This window comes from Lissotriton vulgaris, chromosome 5 (genome assembly GCF_964263255.1).
Source record: "Lissotriton vulgaris chromosome 5, aLisVul1.2, whole genome shotgun sequence".
Lineage (NCBI taxonomy): Eukaryota > Metazoa > Chordata > Amphibia > Caudata > Salamandridae > Lissotriton > Lissotriton vulgaris.
Window position 1 is genome coordinate 1,570,572,273 of NC_141693.1, and position 26,218 is coordinate 1,570,598,490.

A 26,218-nucleotide genomic window follows, 5' to 3' on the forward strand; every position below is an offset into this window, starting at 1 on the left:
CTTTTTTCTTTTTTTTTTTTTTCCCCAAGAATAAGCCCATTTGAGATTCTGTCTTTGAAAACCAAAGAAAAAGTCTACCAGTCCTCCAGTGTTGGAACTGGTACTTTCTGGTAGGCTGAGGTGGTGCTCAAGCCAGGCCAAACCTACCAATCCTGTCAGGGTTCGGTAATTACACTCGCTATATAATCTGCGCTCACCCTTGGGTAGCTTGGCACTGAGCAGTCAGGCTCATCACAGAGGCAATATGTAAAGCATTGGCATAGCACTTTCACACAATAAGTGCACCGAGCGTCACAAAAGAGACTTGACATGAGTTGTATATAAATAAAGATTGTATTCAACACACATTAATTAACACAACAAGAACATCATGCTTTTCTGGGCATAAATCACACTTAGAAATATTACTAGCAGGACTTAGCAAAACCGTGTTAAAATGACATCAGTAATAGTCACCCTTGGAAAAAAGCCTGAAAACTTATTGGAACAAAAACAACTTGTAATCATCTGAGCCCAAGCATGTTAATCTACAGCACTACATGCCAAGAACAGATGCTCACAGGCTAAGTAACATAATCCTTTTACTCCAGCACTCTTATGAGGTATGATACGTCGTCAGAACTGGGCCCGCCCAGGCAAATAATGCAGTTCAAATCCACACATTTCTAGGGTGCATCCCCAGGTCACAACGATATAAAGAATGTAATTAATTAATATTCGGCAACCTGAGCAGACACACAAAAGTAAAGGCACTTATAAAGTCCATTTCTCAGTCCATAATATATTTCTTCTTGCTTTATTCCAAGAACTTTAGGTGCACATCCAAATTTCAATCTAGTTAGCACTTGTAGTCCAAGCCATAAACCATGCCAACACATGTTTGGTTTACGCGGCTGCACGCCATAGACTTCATTAGGGCTAGAACTAGAGCAAAGCAACTAAGTTACAGTATGTTACTCCAGTTTCTTGTATGGAAAGTATAGTAATTCCTTCACCCATAGCGTATAAGCCAACTGTGTGCATTAAACATGACAAGAGGTGTAAGGAATATCAAAGTTATGTCATAGAAAGGGCAACTTACTGATTCAATATGAATCAATAGAAGGAGAGAAAAAGGATGACATACAAGTCAAGGAAACTCGCCACTAATGTGAAAAAGTACTCATTTAGAATCAAACAACAAGAGTGTATGTATGTGTATGTATGTATATAAGTCTGAAAAGAAATAGTTAAAAGCCAACATAATGGAAGCACCTCGTAGTGCTCATAGCAAATGCTTCATACACTTACCAAACGGAAACTAATCATAATAACCGTATTCTTCGGGCAATAAAGTAAGGTCAAGCCCATCATAGCCTAACATATCATAGGGCATCGAGTCCTGGCTTAAAACGCACGTACTACCCAACAGTCTAGGCGTGAGTAACAAAGTGACCAGCTATCATTGTGCATCTGAAGTCTCTGTAACAAGGCTACACTTAAATTATAAAGTGGCAGACTGAATTTTATCTAAACTAGCAGGCAGCAAGAGACCATTTATTGCATATATTTTTTTTTTGGAAACCGATTTTATTCATTTTTCTCATTTCTCACAGATATAACATTCTCATGGTCTTGTGGGCAACATATAGAATCGCGCAATCATGCAGCCCCGTGGGTGTACAGCAAATCATAGTCCTGCATCCGACTAGATCGAATATGCCTTCATCTCCTTCGCAAGGAGAATTGTTCATCAGGTGCAGGAGTCCTATCCCATCCGATTTGTGTCGTAGTCCTGAGGGGCCGAACCATTCTACCCCAGGGTATGCGTACACTGTCCTTAACAATTCGCCTTACCAAACAACTAAGAACACAATCCCCCTTCCCCAAACTTATTAACCCCTTTCCCTGGTCCCCCCCATTAGGCTCACCTCCCTCCTCCCCTCAGACATGTCTCTCTCCCGAACAGCGCTCTTGTTGCACCATATGTATTCCTATCATTTCGTTGACCATTTATTGCATTCATAATGTTAATAAGAAGCAGCAGTGGCCGCGTATATATACACTCAGGGAAAAGATAATATACTTCTATTTTCATAAACTCTGGTACTATGTCAGTAAGCGTCTACTAAACATTCCATACCTTAAATTCCAAGTCCTGTATGAAATATCAATCCTAGCGTGAAAGGTCCGTAGTTAGACAGAATCATACAAAGGAGAGGTCACAATAAACCACATCTCCTATCATAACAAGCATTTGCAATGCAATAGGTCTCGCATTAATTAAGTTTGAGCTATTGGCATTGCTAAATATTGCAACACCAATTGCAACAAAAGTCTATAAACTGTAGGCCAAGAAAAGTGTCTTTATTTTTGTAGCAATGGTGGCGTGCTGCGCTTTAGATGAATATTTTTATAAGTAAAGTGTAAAGTGCGCCATACTGCGATTGCTACAATAGTTAATTGTGGATGCGTTAACAATTGATGTGTGCACTGATGGCTGGTGGTGTGTGCCTGTAGAAATTGTGTACTGATGGCTGGTGGTGTGTGTGCCTGGTGGAAGCGTGCACCGACGACTGATGGTGTCTGCCTGGTGAAAGTGTGCACTGACGGTGTGGTTGGGATTGTGTGTGTGTGTGTGTGTGTGTGTGTGTGGTTGGGATTGTGTGTGTGTGTGTGTGGTTGGGATTGTGTGTGTGTGTGTGGTTGGGATTGTGTGTGTGTGTGTGTGGTTGGGATTGTGTGTGTGTGTGTGTGGTTGGGATTGTGTGTGTGTGTGTGTGTGGTTGGGATTGTGTGTGTGTGTGTGGTTGGGGTTGTGTGTGTGTGTGTGGTTGGGGTTGTGTGTGTGGGGGGTTGTGTGTGTGTGTGATTGGGATTGTGTGTGTGTGATTGGGATTGTGTGTGTGTGTGTGAGATTGGGATTGTGTGTGTGAGATTGGGATTGTGTGTGTGTGTGTGGTTGGGATTGTGTGTGGGGTTGGGGTTTTGTGTGTGTGTGTGTGTGTGGGTGGGGTTGTGTGTGTGTGGTTTGTGTGTGTGGTTGTGTAAACCGCCCTATCCCATGCTATATTGCATGTGTAAATGCATTTTGCTGCACAGCGTTCCGGTAAACTCCAGTTTAAATTAAGTCCCTGTATGGTTTAGTGGCGCAGCCAGGAGTGCTGGGACTTTTGTTTGCTTTAGTAAGGTGAATATTTTTGCAAAAAGTAAAATAAGCCAATAATAAACAACGGAAGCGTTTTTAAAGGCAAGTATTTTCTCGGAGAACCTTTAGAATTTTTTGTTACCGTTTTTTGGCACTTTGAAACAGACGGATTACAAGAAACGTGTGTTTAGTTTTGGTGAAGGGGCCTGTATTTTAGACCACCATAACCGTAATATAACGGTGTGCTATAAAAGCCAGTGGAGGCCAGGGCTGGGGAAGAGTCAATGACTGCAACGCTATCCAACGTGAACCCAAACACATATGCATTTTAAACGCACCATAGGAGACGAGGCCTTGGCTACAAACACCTCGTCTGACTGCCTAGAAATAGCCTAAGGCGAGTGGGGGAGGGGACTGGTGGGAGGTGGGAAGTGGGTCTGGTAAACTAAGCAGGCCCTGGAGCCATTCCACAGCCTTATCTGTTGTTGTAACAAGTCTGCAGACTAGGACATGTGTCCAGGAGCAACTAGTGTGGACCGTAGCGTGCTGGGGGTCACTCCACAAAGTGGAGAACCACGCCGTGCAGAGGACGTGCCTCTTGTGCAGCCTTTATTGTTCCTACTGAACACATTCATATGAAATCACAATCATGCGACATCTGATGTACACATTAATACGAAATCGTGCACACACTCATCCGAAATCCGATGTACACAGTAGTACTAATGTGCAGACCAAATGAGTTGGGGAGTTCTCTCTCCACCGTCTTTAAGGACATCCACATTCTTGAGTGGGTTGTTGAGTCTGTGCACGTTACCCTGTGTGTAGCGAGATTGTTATGAGCCCAGAGCCACATTTTTCAGAAACCATGGTTACTTAGTGCTAGACCCCACTGTGAAATATCGCAACCCCTTAAGAACACAATTTATGAAAAGAACGTGTGGTACAAAATCGTGGTTGCAGGCTGGGAATATGCAGAAGGGCACATCTGGAACTCTCTGTCCTCCCCCTTTGTCTGGGATTGAGGCAGGAGATGTGTTTGTGTTCCCTGTCTCTCCAATAAAAACAACATAAATGAAAAAATACCAGTTCTGCAGCTGTCCCAATAAATGTTATGTCGGGCTGGGATAATAAACTGTGTGTGTGTGTGTGGTGCCGTGATGTGTGATGCTGTGTATGAGGTACTGTTAGGATATGCGTTGGGGTTCGCCTGTGTGATGGCGATGTGCTTTGTGTGTGTGTATGGTGTATGTATGGTATGGTGTGTGTGTGTATGGTGAGCGTTGTTGCTGGAGTGCTGCATGCGTATGTAATATGTGCGCTTTATTGATGCGTTGTCTCTGCTCTACATGCGTGCGCATGGGTGATACAGGCGACTGCCGTGAGCATTTAATTGGCCATATATGTGCGTGGGGTGGTGTCTTTTTTTGTGTGCCGGGTCTTTGGTTTGTGCCCGCAGTGTATGCTGTGGGCATGTTTTCTTTTATGTACGCATGATGTGTGTGTTATGACAGAATGTGTGTCCTGTGTGTGCAAGCTGTGTTTGCAGCCCGCCTAGTAATAGTGTATGCTTGAGAGTATGGGGCTGCTGATGTTGATACACTTCCCTGGTGGGGTGACTAGTGTATGTTTTTTCTCGTTGTGTGCATTGTGCTGGTAAGTGTAGTGCTATTGTGTTTTATCCCAAGCGTGTTGGTGCTTATGGTGTAAGTGGTGTGTATTTGCTGTATGTGCGGGTGTAAGATGCGTGTGTAGTGGAATTTGTGTCTATGGTGAAGTACTCTTCTGCTAGTATTGCACTTTGTGTGTTGGGTTTGGTAATGGGTGAGTGAGTAAATTGCTGATGGTGTGTTTGTCGTGCTGTGTGTGCATGTGTTTGTGCTGCTGGTAATGTGTGTGGGGGAGGGGCATATAAGTGAGGCACGCAACCACTTTCTCCAGCAGATAACTGGAAGTCGTCCAGGGAACGGATTGCTTACAAAACCAGACAAGGAGATTGTATTTGGGGGAAATTAACCAACTACATGAGATCCTCCCCCTGACTGGTACAGCAGTATTTGCCATTATGTTCTATCAGAGTAACACTGAGACCACATCTTGAGCTGTAGAGCCTCACGTTCATGAATTCTAGTGTTGTGTTCTGAAGAATGCAGGCTGGTAGCAAGACTTCCTCCTTCATTGCCTGTCGACCGAGTGTGATCAAAGAAAGTCCAAGGCCCACAAAAGGCGTTCTTGCACCTTTTTGCAGTCAAAGTAAAAAAAAAAAATTTAAAACAAGCTGCGTTGTGGGGGAAGAGGGAAGGGGAGGAGCATTAAATGGGCAAGCTGTTTAGGGGGGATGGTGTCTGCGCGCGTTCACGCGCACATGAACGCAAGCTTTAGGCCACATGAACGCAAGCTGTAGGCCAGTGGGTCGCACTTTGAAAAGCCCATGTACCATAAGTCTAGCAACAGCGCATGTGCTGTTCTAGCTCGACCTAAAAACTACACAAACACAAGAAACCTATCTAGAGTTAACGTCACAGTGCATCAGGTTGCCAATGTACTAAAGTCTATGCATAATAGAGTGAACACTCGTGATCCCCTCTGTGATATTAATTATTATTATTTAAAGCTTTGAATCACAACTTGCAAAGGTCACTATTCGCAACAAATAAGTAAAACCTAGCTCTTAACGTATCCAGTCAGTCTCGCTCTCTCTCTCTCTGTCAGTCAGTCTCTCGCTCTCTCGCTCTCTCGCTCTCTCGCTCTCTCGCTCTCTCGCTCTCTCGCTCTCTCTGTCTCTCTCTCTCTGTCTCTGTCAGTCTCTCTCTCTCTCTCTCTCTCTCTCTCTCTGTCAGTCAGGCTCTCTCTGTCAGTCAGGCTCTCTCTTTCTTTCTGTTAGTCAGGCTCTCTCCCTCTCCCTCCTCCTCTCCCTCTCCCTCTATGGGTACATTATCTGAAAGGTCTGCTGGCCGCCAAGGAAGGCCTGCTGGGCTGCTGGCGGCACATGGGCCGTACTAGGAGTACCACCGGTCTAGAGGCTGTCCCAGTTCAATCAAGAGGTGTCTTAATTTGCCTTTCGGCACCAGCCCATGCTTGGGAAGCACAAGGGGGTCAAGCAGTCTCTCGGCCCACTTCCGATCATTCTCAGAAGTATTTCTCAGTCCAGTCACTCGCTCTCACCATGCAGGTCCGATCCGGGCGATACTACTTGGCAACACAATGTTGTCAGGCCTGGTGAGGATGGGACAGTTAAGTCGCCGCACTGAGGGCAAGATGAAACACTCAGTAAATGGGGGCTGCAGCTGTCCCCGCACCCCACAGGAAGTGATACTCAACGTTTGGTGCATGTTGATCAGAGTTGCACCTGAGAATCCGGTCATAATGAACCAAAAGTTTGGTCCACCCTACCTCCCTGGAAATGAGGCACAACTTCTGGTGCGCAATGATCTTGAGTCGCACCAGACAATCCACTCTCAATAAACCCACGATTGGGGTTTGCCGTACTTTCCTGGAATGAGGCACAACATCTGGTGTGCGATGATACCAGTCGCACTAGACAATCCAGTTCCAATTAACCCACGGTCTGGTTTGCTGTACCTCCTGGAATGAGGCACAATGTCTGGTGTGCGATGATACGAGTTGCAGTAGTCAATCCAGTTACAATCAACCCACAGTCAGGTTCGCTGTACCTCCCTGGTTTGAGGCACAACATCTGGTGCACGCTGATACGAGTCGCACCAGACAATCTGGTGCCACACACACAGTTGCAAGTTCAGTAATTCCTCACTCCTGTGGATGTGCCTTCCCTCTGAGGGTCGCAACCTGTGAATCGGGACACCTCCCGAAATGACCATGCAGTCGGCATGTCGCATGAGAGATGGGGCACATATGACAAAGCGGGCCACGCTGAGTACTGCAACTAGTGAATCTACTCACACTAAACGAGACACTTGTGCATGCTAAGGCCCCACATTTCAGGGACCACACACCTTAAATGTGGGCACGGTTTGGGGGCTCCGCACAAGTCAATCCGGTCTCCAGTCACAATACTTAGTTCCACTCTCACACTGCACTGCAGTCAGGATCCAGCAGACGAAGTAGGCGCTTGAGAGGGCACCACTCTCCAGGTGAAACACATAGATGGTATAGGTCCCTCACAAAAGGTCTTTGATGTCCCTGAGACCTCCACAAAAAACAGGGGGATAAGCCACCAAGCCATTCGAGAGCACACTTTAGGGTGCCTCACAGCACCAGGTAATCAGCGCAGGCCAGCCACTATTCAGGCATGGTGCCCTGTCCCTTCCAATGGCAGTCTACTCCTTGTGCACAGCAGATTCCCATGGCAGTGTGCACCACGCAGTCAAGGATGTCTGGTTCGACATCCTCACAAGTGTATCTCTGCCCTGCAGTGTGCCTTTTGAAGTAGGGGTGGTTCAGAGGATTCCCTTTGAACCACATGTCTCCCCTAAATTTCAGTCTTTTCTGCCATGAGGCCTTGGAATAATCTTTAGTTGGGCAGTGAACTGACTTCCCAGAGGCCAAGTTTCAAAATTACTCCCCCAACTCCCTAACTCCACCCCCCCTCCCCCTCCCCCCCCCCCACGGTCTACCAAGCCAAGTCCTCAAATGGCAGTGGTCTGTCATTCCAGTTGATTGGACAATATTTATGCCTGTCTCTGTAGTATGCACAGATTTGCTCCCCCAGTGTGGACTGGAGTTAAACTAAAAGGTGCACAAAAGAATTTAGTGCAGAGATGACGACTTTCAAGAAGTTGCCTGTCTAAGCTGTTAATGATGAATCCACCATTACCACAAGGGAGGATTTGTCATTGTGAATCCAATGATGGTAAACAACATGAGGCTCCTCCACTGGTAGCCATCAATGCATCTTAAAGTAATCTAAGCCATTTCCCTATGTTTACCTTTGGGGAGCGCAGACCTCATAAGTAGTGAAAACACACATGGAGGTTCATCGCAACCTGGGCAGGGAACACACAATGCTTTCTTTTCAACTTTCACTTGCTCCACCCGCCAAGGCTCACGTTAGGGGTGTTCTAGTGTTAGGGAAAGGCACCTTCAGCATTGGCCCATGATTTAGAAAGGCCAACCTGAGCATAAGTGCAAAGCATGCACACAGGTCTGCAATGGCAGGCTTGAGATGTTTGAAAATGCCATGAGGCAACTCCCTGCTGTAAGCTAAATACTGTAGTTTAAGAGTCATTACAGCAATTTCCCTATGTTGACCCATGGGAAGAGCAGACCTCCTCGGTAGGAAAAACCCAAAAGGGGATTATTTACTAGCTGGGCAGGGGATGCACTTATACCTGCCCTGCCTTTCCCCTATCACTTGCCTCACCCCTCAGGGCTTACCCTGTGGTAGTGGTCGTGAAGGGTCCACTCAGCATTGGCTAATGGTTTAGAAATGCCAACCTGAGCATGAGTGCAAATGCGCACACACAGGCCAGAAGTGGTAGGTTGGACACATGTTTGAAAGGCTATTCTTGTGGGTGGGCCAGTCAGTGCTGCGGCCCACTAGTAGCAAGTGCACTACCTGCCCTTGGTATGTGGTATACCTCTTTACAAGGTACTCACAAGTACAGCACCTAAACCAATCCAGTAAGAACTACTTCCTAGCATGTGTAGAAAGGGCGCGCATGCTTTCACACTGCATTACAGTGGTAAAGTGCCCAGAGTCCTAAGGCCACAAAAAGAGAATCTGCAAAAACCATTTTACTGACGGTCTCTTTCATTACTTCATCATCCATGCTCCTTTGTTCTTTTATGTTACCACCCATGCGCTAAAGGTTTTATGCACCACAGTGTAGCTGTATGTGCAGTGTTCTATATGGAATGTTTTTTCGCTGACATTAAGAACAAAGTGTTTCTGGCTAATGTCCCTCCACCGATCTCCAAGGCACACCGAAAACTTAATATTGCTTTACATTCTCCCACTTTTCGGTCTTAAAATTCGCCTTGGGCTACCGGTAAAAATCATTAAAATGTGTGATAATTTTGTAATGTATCCATAGTGGATTTTGGGTTGTCTCTCTCAAGGGAATATTTTGTATGACCCGGCTGAACTGTGGGGACTGCAAAGCATCTTAATTGGTTGTGTGCTCTAGAAATTGAAATCATTGAGTGATGATATGCCACTTTCTAGAGCACTGGATTAGCCAGGAACTGTGTGTTCTGCCGTCAAGGATGGCATGTCCAGCCCCGATTTAGATCCTCGGGTTGCATCAAAGCTTTGTATCATTGATTCTCTCTGTTCTCTTTTCTGTCCAGGAACACTCTTCGCGCGCCTCCTGATTTTCCCCGTCATCGTGAGGGGCCAGCGGGAGGCAGCAAAACTGAATAATCACATGCCTGAGATCAGTCGCCTAACCGCACGCATGAATGAGGCCAAGCAAAGCGGAAACAAGTTTGAATGTGAGTGAGACTGCAAGTCAATTATTGAGTAATACCTCATTATAGTAATGTATACAAGGGGCAGTTGGGAGGCCAATTACTTTTTTCAGTTGTATATACATTTAGGGAGCTGGGATACTTTCTAAAGTGCATAGGGTTTTGGGTAACGAAAACAGAGTATCAACTTTACAATAATACCTGCTGTTCAAAGTCAAGGCTTCTTGGAAAGTGACAAATGGAATCACCTGCTGATTTCACAGCGACAGCTACTAACGTTTTGAAAGTATGATTATGGTAGCGATGGTCTGTGAGAGAATGTTGGGTGCTGCTCGTACATTAACAATTGTCAAGGTCAGACTGCTATTTAATTTACTTCCTATTTTATTGTTCTGTCATCAGTTTCAAAGGCGTACTCCGAACTCTCACTTTACCAAAAGAAACATGACGTCAACCCACTGCGAGGTTTCCTAGTTCCCCTCGTGCAGGTAAGATGTCTCTTGGCACCCCTGCAGCCAGTACTTCCATAAGTAGTTCGATGCAACTCCCCACAAAAAGCAATATTCCATCATTTCCTAAAAGGCACAGCCAGTGCGCCTAAAACATTATCCCTACAGCTCTGTTGGCCTTCGCTCTTAAGTCGTTGCCTACTACGATTGCTAAAGATCCTTCCCTCAATAACGAGTATTACTTTATCACTCCCCATGGCAGTTACTCTTACAGAAATGTTAACAGCTCCTCTGCCGGGGTTTCCACAGTTTCTGGCATCTGGTACTACATGTGTGCCCTATTGCCCTAGATACTTGGTACTCTGCATGCAATGCTGAGTCAAGGTCCCGTAGCTTCCTGGACTCACCAGCTCTGTATGAGTAGTTACAATGGTCACAACCAAATACACCACAACACAAGTGTTACCAGCAATTGTGAATATCCATCCAGAGGTATTTCCTTTTACAAAGGAACCCATTTTGATACAAAAACTGATTCAGTTACAATTAGCCAATGAGAAGAAACATACAAATAATCAGACCAGTATTATTCTATGGCAGTCTATGTAAGCCAATGCAGTGATGTCATGTCATTGCATTAACACCACTGTTCACTTAAAAGCCATCATTGATCCTGAAATCCCATATGGTTTCCAGAGGATTCAGGCCTCTATAGTTGCATTTTTCTTGTATTTTCTTGTAACCCTTAACTTTAGTGGTATTGACTTTTATGAGAGAAATGCCAAAAAATCCTTAACCAGTCTTTATTTTTCTCAAGATATTCACAATCCACTTCTCAGTAGACCGCTCCCAATTTGCTGTAGAAATCAGATGTAAAGGGTGGGTGATATTAGAAATGTTCTTTTTCTGTAGTTTCCCAAGCAGGAGTCCCCATCTGATTGGAGACGTTGTGCCTAGTGTCAAGGAATGAGAGCACTGCAGGGTAACACCCTTCACTCCGAGATTGGAGCACTGGTGCTGGCCATTTACTGGTTTCTTTGAGTTGAGGAGACTTTTGAAGCTGCTTGCCTTTTTTGACCCACTAAGCACAAGCATCTGGACCTATAACACAACCAGTGATGTTGCTGCAAATTAGGGTTGCCATCACTGGTGGCAACTTCGCTTTTCGTCTAAGTATAGGGAGCCGACCAGACCGGGTCTCCAGCTGCGAGACTCCTTAGCTGAAAGGGTTGTCCATGTAAGCCCTGATTCTGTCTCCATGGCTTTTCTGGTTCTTCCTTCTGGAAGGCATCTCCATGAACACAGGCAGCTGTTCAGAACTTTAGTAGACTGTCCTTGTCTCGTCAGTAATTCTGTTTACCAGATTATCCAGACTTTATATTGCCAGGTAGGCACAATCAAGTTTCAGGGTTCGGATAAAGGTTGCATGTACTTAAACCCCACATGGAATGAAGTTGGAACCTCCTGTGGCCACAATGTATGTCCTTTCAACACCCCAGGATGATGTAAAGTACTAGTTAGAAAGGGCCAGTACTACTATAGATGCCAAACTTTTGATGGAGTCATAGCATTGAATCTGAGATAGGCATTGTTCATAGTTGAACTATTTGATTGTTGATAGGATTGCATCCCTCCTTGTGTGTTCTGAGCAAAGTAAAGATAGCGGACACACTGGGGAAATATTGCATTCTTTCCTTTGTGTTGCAAGTAATCTTAACAATGCTGACTTGATGAGCATTTTTTTCTGTTTGATCAGCCAACCCAGGAAATTCCAGACGAAGAAACAGAAGCTCAATTTTCAACTATTTTGAATATGGGGCTATGGCTTTTTTAATCGTGCTAAAAGTGAGCTGCACCATTACAGTAAATGATTCCTTCTTAATGTTATAGTTACCAATTATCGTAGCAGATCACTCACTGTGGGTATTTGAGTCATATGTGAGGGGTCCTGGAATTTTTTTAATGTGTATAGCTATTTTATCAAATCCAGGTGCAGCTATCTCTCTGTACCCTAAAGATTAACTAGTAGACTGCCACCAACCAGTCTCTTCACAGTAAGTTAGATAAACGTACCCGCCTTGCTGCCTCACCCCATTTGCAGAATCCCAAGGCTGCTGCTTTGGCTACTCACTGAATTGCCAGTCTGGCTGGTCAAAGTCAACAAGGTTAGGTTAAAAAAGGTAAATCAAGAAAAATGCTGGACAGGTGGAAGTTAAATGCAGCTTAGAACTTTAGGTCTTATAATCCTTACTGCTCACTCAACAGCTCATCTCCTAAACCCGTCCCCGGTCCCTTTTCTCTCATAGCCAGTGCTTCTACTGCATTCTATAGGACCCCTTAAACCAGTGTTACTACAAGTCATCACAACTCCCCTACTGCCACCATACACACACCACTCCCCATAGATCCACTTTTAGCGCTTACAACATCATTCATTATAGGTCACTTGCAGCACATGTTCTCGACAGGCCCTAGATTGATCTACTGCGTCCTTGCCCATCTCTGCATTCCCTCCAGCTTTAACATCAGTGTTACTGTCCCTGCCAAGACTCTCTTCTGTTCCAGAAAAATGGTACTAATTGAATTTGTTTTCCTCAGGCACCTGTCTTCATTTCTTTCTTTGTTGCTCTGCGGAAAATGTCATACTTGCCAGTGCCGAGCCTGCAAACTGGCGGTCTCTGGTGGTTCCTTGACCTGACGGCTGCTGACCCGTTCTACATTCTGCCAGTCTGTGTAACCTGCAGTATGTGGGCCATCCTGGAGGTGAGTTTTCTCTGTTAGACCCTTTCTCCCTTTATTTCCCAGGCTCTTTCCTGTGTTCAGGCAATCTCCATGCCCCGGACTTTCTCCCTTATAGATCAGCTGGCTCTCCACACTCATGGCATTACTCTGTCAACACCCCTCATGTACCCCCTCATTATTTCACAGATTCTCGGCTCTCCCCATTTTCCCTGACTCTCTCCTTCTATATGCAGCTGGCCCTCTCCATGTCTTCATATCCTTTCTATTCTCACTTTTCCCTCAGCTCACTCCCTCTTTATACTTCTTTCCAAACTTTCCATTCTGTTAATTTTCAACGTTCATAAAATGCGTGTATCTCATTCCCTAGATCAGATTCTTATTCTTTCGCCTTTGTTGCTTCTGTGCTTGCAGTAGTCCCAGCTTTCCATTAAGTGCCTTTTTTGTCCACTCTCCAAACATAACTCAAAGACAATAAGAGGGGCTCTTTACCACAAAAGGGGTAGGGCACCAAGTAGACTACACGCTCCAAACATCCCTGTGCTTTCCTTCTCTTTATTCTTCCTTTTCCTCCATTCCGCACTAGATTCTTTTTCTCTCTCTGCTGTTTTTTTCTGGTCTTTTTGTGTTACAACCAGACTTTTCAGCATGTCTGTCCACGTTGCTGTAGACACCGTTCCTTAGTAGGCTGATTGATACTTTCATTTTCTCCTCAGCCTTTATGTATTGCCTATATCGCCTGGTCTCTTTCTTCTCCATGCCACTTTCAAATATTTCCTGTTTCTATACTGTGCTTGCTATTAACTCTCCTTTCTATAGTGGCTTGTTTCTGCCCACTAACACACCTTTCTTTCTTTGCAGGCTCCTTTTTTGCTATCTCCCCTGTACTATGTGTATGGCCTTCTTCTTCACTAATCCCCTGGACTTTCAGACTACATGTTCTCTGCTCTCCCCTATTTCTCTCTGTAGTCTTTTGATCTCTCCACTCCTCCTCATCTTCTCCTTTCTGCCCTGATATTGTTCCATGGTATACCTCCTCTTCCAGTGTTTCTGCTAGTCCACGTCCATCCATTCACCAAGTTCCAAAAGTCAGCTTTTCTTTCCTTAATATTTGCATCATTTTGTTTGCTATTTAAAAACTGCCTGTGTTGCTTCTAGTAACGGGAGTGGAGCATATTGAGATGTTTCTGTCACACTGACCCATAGCCCAATACCACTTTCTCCTTCACTAAAAAGCTTCTTTAAATTTTCTTTTGTTCTGTCTCAGCTGGGAGCAGAGTCTGGTGTTGATAATCCTAACCTCCGAATGATGAAGACAGTCTTCAGGGTGATGCCTCTAGTAATCCTGCCTCTTACCATCAATTTCCCCACTGTGAGTAAACTTATTTATTGAGCAATTCACTTGTAAAGACAACTGCCTTACCTGTTACCACTTATCAGCACACCATGAGAGTGGAGTGCTCATGGAACACACGTGCATGCACATTTTGGCTTTTCACTTTTTTTTTTACTTTTTAAATTTATTCGATTTTTAAGCAACCACACATAGAATAATGACACATAAGTAATGGAGTTGGTACAGCCCAACTAGAGCCACGATGTACAGAATAATGAGCCACAATGGAAATAAGCTGTATGTTAGCAATGCAGTCAAGGAGCATAAGATAATAAGTGATATATGCATGTTTTGGTTACTCTTAAACACAGACATCACACAAACCCCCACCTTAGGTGGAGCAACTACACTGGCATACCTTCCAGCTGATACGAGCAGCAAACACATCAATACATGTTGGTTACTTCTCATGTCTACACAATTCATTACACAAGGTGTGTATTAAGCATTCTCAAGATCCCACCCCGGGGCAGGGCACCTATAAAGCTGCCAGCCCATCACCCTCTTCATCAGCCATCTCCTCCTCACTAGTTCAAGATAAAAAGGCCTACTATTGCCCCCATGCATCTTTTGGACAGGGGCAGACTGGTAGTATTTCGCAGTATAAATCCTATTGCGTTTTGCAAAATGTCCTATCCACATGCCAGTCCTTCGGAATCGGTAGTGGCCCTATAGCCCAGTGCATTGCTATTCTCTGCCTTTCGAACGGTAAGCCAATGGCCACCTGGAAGTGTTTGGTACATCTGTCATAGCCCAGCAGCGCCAGCAAGAGGGTTCACTCGATGCGCTCACCAGTAATCTCTCCGAGCTCCGCCAGTACCTTCTGACAAAAACGCTGCAACAAAACCAAGCCACATGGGTGAACTTGTCCTCCCCCTCGCCACATCTATGACAACAAGAGCCGTCACGTAAACCATACCGGAACAAACGAGCCATTGTATAGGACACCCTGTTAAGATATTGTAAATGCGGTAACGTGTGACAGCTATTCAGAGAAACGGATATCACTACAGAGCAACAATAGGTCCACTGCTTATCACTGATAGTGATTCCCTGGTCTCCCTGCCAGTCAAGCCTAACTTTCTTGAATCCCGCCCACTGAGCCTCTTGTGCAAACTCATGAAGGTTTCCTATTATGCAATGTGGTGCAGTCATTTGTAGAAGGTGTGTTAATGCCAGCAACTCTGGGGGTTAAAGTAAGTCCTCCCCAGGAGGTCTCTCATCGTGTGGCCGGCCCTTTAGTAATGAAACTGGGCGAGGACAGATGGCCCGACGTTTTGCACACTGACCTGCTCTCAACTGCACATCACGCCATCCTGGAAAAATTCACCCACAGTCAGACCTAGCTCCTGCAGCGCATTTGCTGACCTCTGTTCTTGCGGTAGGGGAAACCACATACCCCAATCCAAGCACGACGACTACAGTAAGGATCCGGCCTGCTGCTCCAGAATCCTTTGCCAGGAATAGACAGTCGTGTTCAACAAGTCCAAAACATTGTATTGCTGCACAGGTTTCACAAACAGTGCCTGGGTAAGCAATAGCGGAGAGACGAAATTGCGCTCGAGCCACAGATGTGAGAGGTCCCTCGGACTATGTAGCCGGTAGTGAGCAAACACGCACTGCGCAGCCTGTAGTACTGCTCCAAAGGAGCAGTCAACCCTCCCATGTCATATGGTGAATTCAGTGTGTCCCAGCCCACCTGTGGCTCTTTTCAGGCCAGGCTAAGAAAATCAAGAGAGCTCGCAAATTGCCAGATATCGCCCGGGGTTTAATGATTGGAATATTTGTGAATAAAAACAGTCAACGAGAAAATACCACCATCTTCATTATGGCTATATACCTGCAGAGGTAGTTTTACCCAGCGTTCAATTTCCTTTGACAGCTACTGCCCCCCTTTGCCTCATTGTCCATTAAAACTACTGATGGGTCAGTGTGGACCTGGATCCCCAAATGACGCACAGAGTCCGTAGTACACTGTAATAGATACTCTAGTTGCACCCATGACGTAGCTGCAGTTAATGGGAATATCAGGGACTTATCCCAATGAATGCCCTGGGCGGAATGCCCACCATACAGCACAACCTCCCACAGAACCGGAGAGAAGTTATGCTCAGTGTTGTGTACATAGAGGGCAGAATCATCTGCGTACGCAGGGATTATCAGATTGTAGTGTGAAAACTGAAGTCCCCTGTTCGCATGGTACTCCTGGAGCACACACGCCAGCGGCTCAGCCACCAGAGCATGCAGTAGCAGTGACCGGGGGCAGTGAAAGGGTGCCGCTTGAGATAGCTATGGCATCCGTGACTATTCCATTGACCTTGATTCACGCCGTTGGTTGTGCATGCAGCACCTGGAAAATTTGTTGAAACACATCTGCTACTCCTATGCGCCTCAATGCCGAAACCATAAAATCCCATTCTACAGAATCGAACACTTTTTCAGTGCCCAGAAATACTGCTGAGGCACGCACCTCTGGATTGACAAGAGTAATTGCGCCAAAAATCATGCTGAGATTGTACAACGAGTACCGGCCAGGGATAAATCTGTCCTGCTCCGGACCCACCAAGCCCAGGAGTAATGGCGCCAACCGGTTGGCAAGACTTTTTGCTAATCATTTTGTGTCTACATTCAACAGTGATAGCGGTCTCTAAGACCCGCAGCCATTGATTGGTTTGCATGGCTTATAACAGGGTGACCAGGAGAGCCTAGCGCATCGAGGGTGCATGCAGCCTTCTTTCACCATCTCTTCATAGAGAGTGACCAAATGCGGAATGAGTATTTCTCAAGAGGCCTTTTATAAGGTTATTGTCAACCCATCAGTGCCGGGCGCTTTTCCGCTAGGCATATCTTTTAATGTCAGAAGTAGTTCCATGGGGCGCAACAGGGATATGAAGTGCTCCCTATGCTTCACAGTGAGCCATTTCATCGCAATATCAGTGAGATAGTTGAACAATATCTGTGAGATAGTACGACGTTGCGTAATCGTCATGAGCAATGCGTGACGTATATAACTCTGCATACTATTGGCGAAATTGATCCAAAACCTATTCCCCCCTACTTAGAAGCAATTCCTGCTCATCCCGCACCTCCAAATCTGTATCCTCTTCACACCTAGGGTGTAAGAATGCTGTCAATGTTGCTCCCATAAGCTGGCTTTCTCCATATGCCCTTGCAGTCACATATTTACCTAAGTGTAGCCTACTCCTCCTTAAACACAGCATCCATGACGGAGTATGGCGGGAACCACCATGCAAACGTGGGAGGCCATGGGCTGTGCAATTTCAGCTCCATCAATACTAGCAAGTGATCAGAGTAAGTGCGGGTCAAAAGCTCACATCTCCGCACCCTCAGTACCAGGCTCCGCGACAATAGCCAATAATCGATACGCGTGTAGATATCATGGACCTTAGAATAGTGGGTGCACCCTGCACCCGTGGGGAATATATGCCACATGACATTTAGCAAGCCAAACTACGCTGTCACTGAGGGCATGTGCAGAGGTTGTAGGCCACCGAGGCGGGCCCCTGCTTCGATCTCGGGCCAGACACAACACAATTGAAATCACTGCTCAGATCTGGTGTAAATCCACTCCCCCGCACCCCCCAACCCCCACTGAAACAGGCAAGCGCATAATGTGTGAGAAAACTGGAGGTCATCATAGTTGGGCCCATACACCCCCACAAATAGTGCTGCCACATCCTCTTTTTAACAGCATATCACCACATACCTGCCGCCCGGGTCCACACACAGCTTGTGTATTTTAACATCTGAGCTCCTCCAAACCCAGATCAGCACGTCCCTAGCATGTAGGTTGAAATCAGCTGTGCAGTAGACTCCCTGCATATGATGCTGTTAGCACGCCACTCCCAGGCGCAAGGTGTGTCTCTTGGAGTATAGCTATGTTAATTCTATGGTGCTGCAAGTGTGAAACCACCTTGCAAATCTTCCTAGTTATTCAGCCCCCTAACATTCCTGAAATTGTAGCAATGAAGGGCTCAGAGTGTCCATCAATGCACCACTCACATCATCCACCATCACCCCATGACTCAACCGGCAACAACAAACCAGCAAACATTGCTTTCTCAGAATGCAACCAATACGCAAATAAAAGTTGATAACCTCCCCCACCCACACTGTGAGCCCCACTGTTGGAAATGGGGGTCTCTAGTTTGCAATGGTTTGCATCTTTGTCCAAGTAGGGACCCTTCTTCCTAGTCAGGGTAAGGGGGACACTCTTCCAAAATAACCCCTGATCACCATAACCCCTGATCACCCCTTTGGTAGCTTGGCACGAGCAGACAGGTTTGGTTCTAAGTGTTGGGGTGCCCCTGCATGAGCAGGACACCCCTACAGCCTATGGAGTCCATTCTGTCGGGTTGTAAGTGAAACAGCCATATACGATATAGAGGGGCACCGCTTAATTACGCAATGACCATCTTGAAACCGGCTGCAACGAATCCTATCATGTTTGGTATCAAACATGTTGGACTAGTACCCCCCACACCGTAAACAGTGTGGGAGGTATGATTCCAAGCACTGCAAGAGCCCTCCGTTAGGCTCTGTGTCCCCGGTGCCAGCCTTCTAGACCCGGACAGCACAAAATGGTTGCCGTCGACCATAGACACGATTCTGCCCTCCTGCTGCTGAGCCAAGCTCGAGCAGGGGAAGGCAGAACAATAGGTATCCTGTCACAGGGAGGTGTGATCACCTCCTAGACAGGATATAGTGTATTGGGGCAGGGTCGGTGCGCTTGCCAGTGCACTCAGTCTGCATGAGTGCATGTACCTTTAGTGTTGCAATGCATAGTCCAGTTCAAACTAGCTCTGGGAACTGTTGGCTTCCTCTCTGGCACAAAACTTGACAAAGGACACAGAAGTAACCTCCCCCTGTCGAGAGCCTCCCCTGGGAGGGTCTCCTGAGTTGTCCCAACCCATTTCCTTAGGGTACTTAAGGGATTTCCTTGTATGTAGGTAGGTCCCTAGATCGTCTTGAGACCAGATTCAGGTCAGAAACCACTTCTTCTACTGTCTGGCCACTTTGTTTGGGATCGACTTGATCTCCCTTCCAGTCTGCTTCATCGTCTGTGCACCATACAGGAACCTTCCAAGGCCTGTGAGCATCAAAGAGACCTGAAGGAATCTCCCTTGGAGTGAAGGAGTCACTCCCCTGCATTCACAGGCACCACAACTAAGTCGACCGGTCTGCTGATCCTGAGGTCCTCCAGACTCCGAAAGGTTCTGCAACACAGATGGTGGTTCTCCACAGCTCCCAAGCCTGCCCAGCCCTCTCACCAAGTTTAAGGCCAGTATCTCACTTGGGGGTTGCAATAACCTAACCCCTGTGCACCGCATCAAATTGCAGTTGCAAAGGATTGTTGGCTTCCTTTCCAGAAGATCTTTGGGCGCCGAGTAGCCCCAACCTCTCACACCTCGAGTGACAAGACTTTTCAGCCATACCGCATCGTTGTGCATCGTGGCCTGCATCTTTTTGTAGGCTGCTTGAGGTATCCTTGCGACTCCAATGCCTCCAGCCTGTGGGTCCATTTGAGGGCACCTTCAGCTTTTTTGGGCTCCCATGATTGCTCGGGTCTGCCCTGACTTGCTGCTCCCGACATTGCACCTTCTTCGACATATGCGTTGGGTGCATTTGCCAAGGCTTGTTGGTGCTCCTGCCAGACACCGACCCCTCAGCACTCGACATCCTAAGTGGGACAGCTCCTGCACCGCAGCATCGCCTGGTCCTCACAGCTGCGGAGTTGAGGTCCTGGTCAAGTCTCCTGCAACTCCCGACATTGGTTGGCATTCGTCTTCCAGATCTCCTGGTCAATCCTGAGTGACATAGACTCTGTCCCCTCTGCTTGCAAGTACCTCTCAACTAGAATCGACCTTTGGATTCCACCAGACACTTTCTCCTTCGTCAGCAGCGGCACTTTAAAGTCCTTCTTTGGGTTCGACTGCGGTTTCCTACACCACTTCACACCTATGCACCCGCCTTCCCTGGTGTAGATAACGTGGGTACTAGGGTATTTATGGGTAGGTGACTCTCTAACCTTCTGTCTTCCATGGGGTTTCTTCAAGGTCCACTGGGAAGGGACCTTAAACTTTAAAATTCCAACCGGGACTTACACGTAGAGTTGTACGGAGCACACAGTCGTGTTCCCATACTGCACACGCTCTCCGTGGGGTTCCTAGTCACTCACCTTGGTGGTTCCTTGGGTCCCCGGAACTTCTACGTCCTCTCGGCCTTGTCTTGACCCAAGTTGTTGTTCATATATGCTACTTTCTTACTATATGGTTTGGTCCCCCCCTGCGTCCACTGTGTATTGTGTGCTATTTAATGTATTTCTTTGTAGAGTATTGTGATTATCTCCGGGTAGGAGATATTTAAACATGTTAGAGAGCGTTATATAATAAATACATATTTTTATGAATACCTTGTGTAGTTCCTTATCACTGAATTTATACTATAAGATTGCATTCTGGTAAAACAAGCATCTTTACGCTCCTTCTGGACTAAGCCTGAAGGCTGCTCTCCACAGCTACACTTGGAGAGCTTTCTAAGGTTGTCTAAGACCTCTTAAATCACCATAAGGGTTGTCTGGACTGGTGCAAGGTGCTCACTTACATTAGTGGACTATAAGACACAAGCTCCAATCTTAGCTATTTTAGCACTTTATCTACTTTGCACTGCTGTTTGATTTGTTTTTATAGTTGCTATACATGTTTTTAACCAAATGTTTACTTTTGTAAAATTGCACAAAATCTCGATATAAAGGATGAATTTACTTCCTCCCTTATATTTTAAAATTTTATAATGAGATTTTTAGCTGTATTATGCTTTTATGATAATTGTTTTATTGAATAAAGCAAACTTGACATGACTTGGCATTAGTGGACATCATGTACCAGGCCAGCTTCTCACACGTGTGCACTGCTGTGGTGTCTGGTGTCATTTTAAAGCCAGCACTGCCTTGCAAACTATGTCCAAATTCGACTTTGGAATCAAAAGTACTTCCAAAGTCTAAGACTACCTTTTTTCTTACATACAAGTCACCCCTAAGGTCTACTCTGGGTGACTCAGTGGTATGGAGTCTTGTTATGAAGAGCAGGAACATTATAAAAAATGTTTTATATGCCCTGGTAAGAGAAAAACAGACAGTCTGTCTGTGCCCATTGTAGTGTTGCTATCTTTATAGGCTCACATGGGGAGGCTTTATTAAACTTTAATAAAGTCTACCTTTTGATTGGAAATAGCTAGCAACATGATTCAAAGTATCAACATAATAGTTACAATAAATCCAACAACTTGCCACGGTTGGATTTATTATAACTATTGCAAGAAAGTAGTTTCAGAACTTGCTTGTCTGAAATTACCTAAAGCATTCCTGTAGCAGTCTCTGCTCATTGATCTGCCTTTGACAACCTGAGCTAAGCTGCTTGCTGAAGTTGTGAAGAGGCCTGGGGCTTAAACAATAGAACCATCTTGTGGGAGGAAATCTGCTGCCTGCAGATGCCAGGATAGGAAGGTGGCTGGGGAGATAAAGCAGTCTTCAAAGAAACAAGCCCAGATAGCACAAGAATTGGGTGCACCCCACTTCCTTGATCCCCAGCCAGATGAAAGACCATCTAATTTAGTAATGGGGTTGGAAGTGGAGTGTAGGGAAACGTTAGCCACTCTTTGGTGTTGGGTTAGCCAGATCTGAACTCCAAGGAGAGATTTTGGTTTGTGTTGAAATGTGCATTCTGAGACCGAAGTATGTCACACATCCCAAGAAGTGGCCATAACAGAGGGTGGCATCTGGAACCCCATTGGTTAGAGGTGTCTCCCTTTTTGCCAGCCCAGATAATGGAATAAATATGGGAGAGTTGCAATGCACCTCACATCTCTGCCTAAAAACATTTGGAGAAGGACTGCCCTGCTGGACCCTTGGACTTCTTTCAGAAGGGCTGCATCTGCTGCACTCTCAAGGCCTCACAAAAAGAGGACTTTGCCTGTCTTATAAAGGAATGAACTCCCTGTTCAGGCAACAGGTAGAAAAATGCTGGAAGAAGCTACATGCAACATCCACAACAAGGACAACACCAACTAACCAGCTTCACCTGGATTTTGCTTGGATTGACCACATGCATAGTAGGAGTGGGAGCCAACTGACCAGCTTCACCTGGATGTTTCTTGGCTTGACCACGTGCATAATAGGAGTGGGAGTTCCAGACCCAAGAGGCAAACAAGAGTTTCCGAACCCTTGGATGGTGCTGTGGGCTCTTACGGAACCTTTCAAAAGAAGATCTGAAGTTTGGGAGCATTTGCCAACTTTTGTGAGAAGATCGGCATAGGCGGCAAGAGTCAAGTCGGCAATGTCGAGCCGCGACTCGGCCTGACTGCTGACAAATACCTCCAGGACTCACAAGGCATCCTTGCTGCAGCAGGCTGGCGTTGTTTTACCGAAACCCGGATCAGAGGAACCGATTGTGCGATTATCGAGAGTAAAAGCTCCAAAAAAGTGACTACTCATCAGCCAAGCTACCAGGATTGAACAAGGATTCATTTATTGATTCTTGGCTAGATCTTATTTGTGATTCTGGTGTTATTACTAGCTGTAAGTACATACATGCACCTACTAATAAACCACCTTCCAACAGCCTCCTAGAGAACTATTCAAACAATGGAACTACATAGGCTAAATGAACCCAATGTAGACATGTGTATCCAATCATAACATTGTGTACACAGCTCTTCCCCTCCACCCCCCCCCGCACCCCACAGGCTATCAGATAAAAAGAGATCAATCCCAGCCACAATATTTGTTCCATTTTTCCCCATATATCAGTAAATGTCTTTATACATCCTCGACTAGCATACACTAATCTTTATCATGCATCACTCCATACTGATGTACTTCGCCTCAAATTACGTTGGTAGTCGACCACCCATTGCTCTTTATGATAAAAGCTTATTAAGTTTGTTGCAAAAAGTAAACAGTCATTGCTAAATACAATATCTGAAAGAGACACGTTAGTGATAGATTCCTTACCTTAGAATATCCCCAGGCGTCAGACTGGATCCGGAAACTTTTGCGTAGCAGTACCCTTGCGCGTCGGTAGGCGTTGTCTGCGGCTCCGCGTCCGTCGTCGGCGCCGTGATGACGTCGTCTGAGTATATAGACGCCGCCTCCGCGTGCTGACGTCAGTTCTTCTTTTTTCCGCGCCAGCCAGCGCAGATCTGGAAAGAGCAGTACTCTAGTCATTTTTTTACTAAGTTTTGGAGATCTTTTTGATCCTTTTCAAAGTCGACGGTGCCGTAGGGATGCCCGGTTTCAAACATTGTGTTGACTGCGACCGCACCATGTCGGTTACGGATCCGCACCGCCAGTGTCTGACGTGTTTGGGCATCGACCACGACGACGAGGCCTGCCCCGACTGTCGGGCCCTTTCGAAGAAAGCCAGGCGAGAGCGGTCTCGCAGGCGACTCGAAATCCGGCAGTCGGCCCCGCGCCGAGTGAGGTCCCGGTCCCATGGGAGGTCGAGGGACAGGTCGCGGGGACGGAGCCGTCACAGCTCCGGGAGTCGGCATCACTCCTCCGGGTCCAAGTCGTCAGGTAAGAAGCATAAGAAGTCGAAGAGACATCATCGCTCTTCTGACTCCCCCCGACGCTCGCGCGATGCGGCCGGGGGTTCGGGTGACACCGCCTACGCGGCTCCTCAGGAGTCGCGGGCGCCGCGTTCGGCCCCATACCCCACGGTCCCTGGGCTGAATGCGACGCCGGAGGAGATCGAGCGTTTCCTCATGGCCATGAGGTCCCTTTCTCCTCCGACGGGTTCCGCGGCGCCTTCGGGCCCAGTGAACCCGTCTGGGGGCCCTAGTGGGTCGGGGGCTTCGACCCCGACGCCGTCGAGTGCTTCGGCCTCGACGCCGTCGAGAGCTTCGGCCTCGACGCCGTCGATGCCTTCGGGCCCGGCGCCGCAGGGAGCTGCGGGGCCCTCTTCGGGCGATGGATCGTCTCCGGTGGACCTTACGACCCCCCCGGCGTCGGCCCGCAGGGTGTCACCTCCGGCGCTGTCCTCGGACGGCGCCGTCCCCGATGCCTCCTTTACTTCGGTTCCAACATCGGAGCGGCGCCGCTGGGCGTCGCATCCGACGCCGGTTGGAGATTTCGTCTTCTATGACCCGACCCCATCGTTTTACGACCCTGAGTCTCAGGAGATGGGTGAAGGGGAGGATTGGGAGGGGTCTGAGGACCCTCTGACCGGGGAGTGTCAGTCTAATATGGACTGGACAGGAGACCTTGGGGAAGCCAGTGGCCTGGACACCTCTCCAGACACTGGATTTGTCTCTCCTCCTACCGTGGCTTCGGAGGAGGGGGCTACGTATAGTGTGGTGTTGACTAGGGCGGCTAAGGCCTTGGGCCTTCAGCTCCCCGTCGCGGCCGTGAGGACTAACCTCCTCACAGAGGTCCTTAAACCGCAGTCATGCTCGGCTGAGCCTCTGCTGCCCTTTAATGAGGCCTTGTCCGACGTTCTTCTGGGCACTTGGTCCAGGCCAGCTACGGGTTCGCCCTTAGATAGGAATGTGGCCAGACGCCACCGCCCGGCTCCGGGCGACCCATGTTTCCTGTCCACCCACCCCACCCCCGAGAGCCTGGTCATCCAGGCCTCTAATTCCCAGACCGCGTTCCCGGCGGCCCCGCCGGATCGGGAATCCAAGAGGTATGAGAACTATGGCAAGAAAATGTTCTCCTCCCTGAGTTTGGGACTGCGGTCTTGCAACACCGCATGCCTCTTGGGCCGCTACACCCACTCTCTGTGGGAGACGGTGGCGGAAGTGCTGCCAGAGTGCCCGTTGGAGGTACGGGCAAAACTCGGCCAAGCCCTTGTGGAAGGCCGAGATGCAGCTAAATATAACATTAGGTGTGGGATGGATACCACCGATTCGCTAGGCAGAGCGATGGCAACGACGGTGGCGGTGAGACGCCACGCCTGGCTGAGATCCGCCAATTTTTCGGCAGATGTCCAGAACACTCTGAAGGACATGCCGTTCGATGGCCGTCGCCTCTTTGGCGACAAAGCGGACCACGCGCTTGAGCGCTTTAAGGACTCCAGGGCTACGGCCAAGTCCTTGGGCCTCTCGGCCCCGCGCCAGCTAACTGGTTCGTTTCGCTCCTTTCGTGGCCAAGGAAGGGGTGTCCCCACACGTGCCGCCAGCCACTCGCCGCAGACTGTCGTCCAGCGCGGCGGTGGCCGTGGAAACCGCCGTGGCGGCGGTCGGGGTAACAGGCGAGGTCAGTCCACACCTTCCCCCGCAGCATCCGCCTCTAAACCCTCCTAGTCCGTGCTTTTCGGCCCATGGGACGCCAGTGGGAGGCAGGGTTCGCCATCACCACTCTCACTGGCGCACCGTCACTTCGGACAGGTGGGTGCTGCAGATCGTCCGATGGGGCTACTCCCTCCCCTTCGAGACGACTCCTCAAGCCATGCCACCACAACACCACCGCGTATCGGGGGATCACTTGCGGCTCCTGCAGGAGGAAGTTTCGGCCCTCTTGGCCAAGGGGGCCATCGAGCGCGTTCCTGGGCCAGAAGTAGGACGTGGTTGCTACTCCCACTACTTTCTGGTACCCAAGAAGGGCAAAGGGGGCCTACGCCCTATCTTGGACCTGAGGAACGTCAACGGCTTCCTCCGGAAGGAGAAGTTCAAAATGCTGACTCTAGCTCAGGTCTTGGCTGCCCTGGACCCTGGAGACTGGATGGTAGCGTTGGACTTGCAGGACGCATATTTCCACATCCCCGTCCTGCCGGCCCACCGGCGTTACCTGTGGTTCACGGTAGGCCTCGAGCACTTTCAGTTTACCGTGCTCCCCTTCGGCCTTACCAGCGCACCACGGGTGTTCACGAAGGTGATGGCGGTGGTCGCAGCTCATCTGCGCAGGTTAGGGGTCTCAGTCTTCCCCTACCTCGACGACTGGTTGTTGAAGGCGGGCTCGCCCCAGACAGTCGTCAGCCACCTCCAGACTACGGCGGATCTCCTGCACCGGCTGGGATTTTCCATCAATGTGCCGAAGTCACACCTGTGCCCCCCTCAGAAGCTCCTTTTCATCGGAGCAGTTCTCGACTCGGCGCAGTT

General features: G+C 47.7%; 1 protein-coding gene across 2 annotated transcripts in view; it reads left to right on the forward strand.

Moving 5' to 3' along the window:
• OXA1L (OXA1L mitochondrial inner membrane insertase) overlaps positions 1-26,218 on the forward strand; it is a 129,502-nt gene that overhangs the window by 42,997 nt on the left and 60,287 nt on the right. For both annotated transcript variants that reach the window (XM_086923653.1, XM_086923652.1), the window contains exons 4-7: positions 9,398-9,541; positions 9,920-10,005; positions 12,565-12,729; positions 13,973-14,077. In XM_086923653.1, coding sequence (XP_086779779.1) covers positions 9,398-9,541; positions 9,920-10,005; positions 12,565-12,729; positions 13,973-14,077 — 500 coding nt within the window. The remainder of the gene's footprint in view (positions 1-9,397; positions 9,542-9,919; positions 10,006-12,564; positions 12,730-13,972; positions 14,078-26,218) is intronic.